This window comes from Amphimedon queenslandica, unplaced genomic scaffold (genome assembly GCF_000090795.2).
Source record: "Amphimedon queenslandica unplaced genomic scaffold, v1.1 AMPQUscaffold_8852_Cont19208, whole genome shotgun sequence".
Lineage (NCBI taxonomy): Eukaryota > Metazoa > Porifera > Demospongiae > Haplosclerida > Niphatidae > Amphimedon > Amphimedon queenslandica.
In genome coordinates this window covers 1-2866 of record NW_003550875.1, presented here as the reverse complement: position 1 = coordinate 2866, position 2866 = coordinate 1, and the positions used below count along the sequence as shown (strand labels likewise).

Sequence of the window (2866 nt, the reverse complement as noted above, 5' to 3'; positions counted from 1 at the left end):
GTGATTTCTTTTTTTAGAAGCTAACCAGTGTCGAGAATAAACAGATCGGAATAAAATATCTTTTTTCTCGTGCTAAATCCTCCAAAGTAAATGATTGATTTCTCTCCGTACGCGATCCCTTGCAAGCTCCGCCTACCAGGAGGCTGATAGCCAGTTGTATTAATCTTAGCCCACCTAGGAGTACCTGAGACAAAATAAAGAAAAAGATACTCAAATAGCTTGTTATTATACAAAAATAAAATTTAAGATAGAGATTATTAGGATGAAACTAACCAAACAGATACTCATAAAATCCATCGTCGTCCTGATTTGGAAAATAGCCTAACAAAGACACAAAAGAGCATAAAATGGCCCAAGATGTACTAGCTCACATTTTCCTCCAAATACTACAATCCTTCCGTTAGTATAAACGGCCGAATGAAAGTCTCTTTTCAATACTTGGAGTGGTTCCTTTTCTTCGTTCAGTATTGGTTCGACAGGTTCAATCTGCCACTGTCCTGTCTCTAGGTTACAGGAGAGAAGATCATCAGTGTATCTCAATGACTGATGTGATGATGCGTCTAACATTGTACCACCCTAATCAATGAGAGAGAGAGGGGAGGGGGAAAGTGATAGGTATAATGAATATACACTGTACAACAAACCTGGACAAACATGATTGAACCTCTCAGTGTGCAGCCATGAGCATATCTGCCTATATAATTTGATACCAAGTTTAATACATGATAAACAAAATGACCATAACATGAAAAATACTTGCCAGAATCAGCTCAAACTTTCTACATAGCATAAGGGCATCAATATGTATCAGAAAATGTAATAAAAATTTGGGGTGATTTCGGAGCCATTTTTTGGAAAAAAACCATGGGCTATAGCTTTGGGTATTTTTCAGAATTTTGGCATTTTCTTAAAATGCCTGTAACTTGAAAAATTGAAGTCGTAATCTACTCAAATTTTCTACACAGCATAAGGACATCAGTATGCATCATAAAATGCTGTGATAGCATTCTTGATAAATTACTTACCTAATGGCACATTGTCCTGCGAAGTTTCTAACACAGACCACTTCCTTGATTCTAAAAAGACTCAAGAATAGAAACTAATTCTATCAATGGCGGCTCACCGATATCAAAACAGTCGACATTGAGGAAGAACCTATAATCATTTCTGCCGCCATACATGTAGAGTTTCCCCCTGTAGTATATGCAGGAATGAGCATAACGTCCTGATATGAATTCACTGTAGTCCACAGGAGGACAGTCTATTCTGCTGTTAGTAGTAGAAGGTATGTGTATTTCAACTTCTTTAGGAGGATATATCCTGTCCCACGTTGATGAATCTGAGACAAAGAAAGAACTCATTTAAAGAACTAATTGTATATAATTACTGTATACATTCTACATGGCAAAATGGCATCAATATTCAGTACTGTTTATAGTGCACGATTGAAAAAAAAGCTGTTCAAATCAACACAATGTATTTAGCAGAACAATGAAACATAATACCTTAAGCCTACTATTATTTGCGTCTACTAATTTTAGCGAAATCAGCAAAAGTCATGTTTAGCATTACTAATTTTAGCGTTTTTAACCAAATTAACTATAAATAATAACCATTGTAATGAATAATAATTATTTTGGCGTCTATTTAATTTAGCGATTTAAAGCTATCTCGCTAATATCGCTAAATTTAGTAGATGCTAAAAATAGTAGGCTTAAGGTAATTATTTCTAAAAATAAGTCCACCCACACAAAAATATGAAAGTTGTTGGCCCCTCCCATTATAGATTATCTCAAGTTTCTTTTACCAGTATCGAACCTCTGTACATCTAATGGTACGTCTCCAAGGTCATTCCAGGACTCGTTGGTTCTCATGGACTTCCCTCTGCCGCTGAATCCACCAAGAGCATAGGCAGATCCATTGTCAGAGCTCATTGCGTGATTGACTCTGTCTGAAAACCCACAGTCCTCCCAGTTGGTCCACTTATAGCCTCTGAAAGTGGAGGGCCTCTCCGCAAAAGGAGCGTCATTGCTTTTAAATGCAGCCATTGACTTTTTGCGAGATTTGTTTACATATTTTTACATTTCATTGTGTTGGGCGTGGCTAAAAGTCTTAAGCGACCAATAGAATCGCTAGAAACACGTGTAAAAATAATTTCTATTATATTAAATTATTAACTAATACAAATCAAACTTGTCAACAGACATTATTTTAATGAAAAGTCAATACGAATGAGAGAAGCTCAAATGACTATCACCTAGACGAATCTAAATATTTTGTCTAAAAAGGAAACAGATAATCATTTAACAGTATCATTATAAAAGTCCTTACAATTCTTGTCTAATGTGTATAGGAAGACCAGCTGTACTTAAGTGAAGTTCTTTCACAACCATCATACACAACTGCTGTAGCGTTGGTACTACAATAGAAAGAGATAGAGTGGTGCATTCTATCTTAGTCAAAACTCACATAAGGACAATACAAATGTGTCAGAATGATCATGAAGTATCAAGTGTTTCTTTCCATCATAAACCCTCTCAGTTGGACTAAAGAGAGAGTGCGAGAATTAAAGGAATAAAAATCTCGTCTCTCTACCTTGTTCCGCCACAGAGTATGAGCTCGTTGTTAGTAATACAATAGCCACACCTTCTACGAGGGCTGGGAGGTATGCCAAAAGGTATAATCTCAGTTGTAAGACGATTAACTAAAAGAAAAGAGATTCAAAATAAAGAACAGGTCCTGTTGTAAACATCCATTATAAAAAAATATATATAATTGAGAATTCTCTCATGGCCATATTGGTGAAATTAATACACTGTACTACTTATAGTATTTTTGGTTGAAGTAACTTTAAAAAATCGTAAAA

At 35.6% G+C, this 2866-nt stretch overlaps 1 protein-coding gene across 1 annotated transcript; it reads right to left on the bottom strand.

Moving 5' to 3' along the window:
* Positions 1-9: 9 nt before the first annotated feature.
* On the bottom strand, positions 10-2738 carry LOC105315680 (kelch domain-containing protein 3-like). The gene is made up of 10 exons (XM_011410403.2): positions 2596-2738; positions 2470-2546; positions 2332-2419; positions 1808-2280; positions 1124-1339; positions 1026-1076; positions 645-694; positions 372-576; positions 274-321; positions 10-184 (listed from the first exon to the last, which is right to left on the bottom strand). Exons 4-10 carry the CDS (start codon positions 2046-2048, stop codon positions 21-23), a joined length of 975 nt encoding a protein of 324 aa, XP_011408705.2. The 5' UTR covers positions 2049-2280; positions 2332-2419; positions 2470-2546; positions 2596-2738; the 3' UTR covers positions 10-20.
* Positions 2739-2866: the final 128 nt, after the last annotated feature.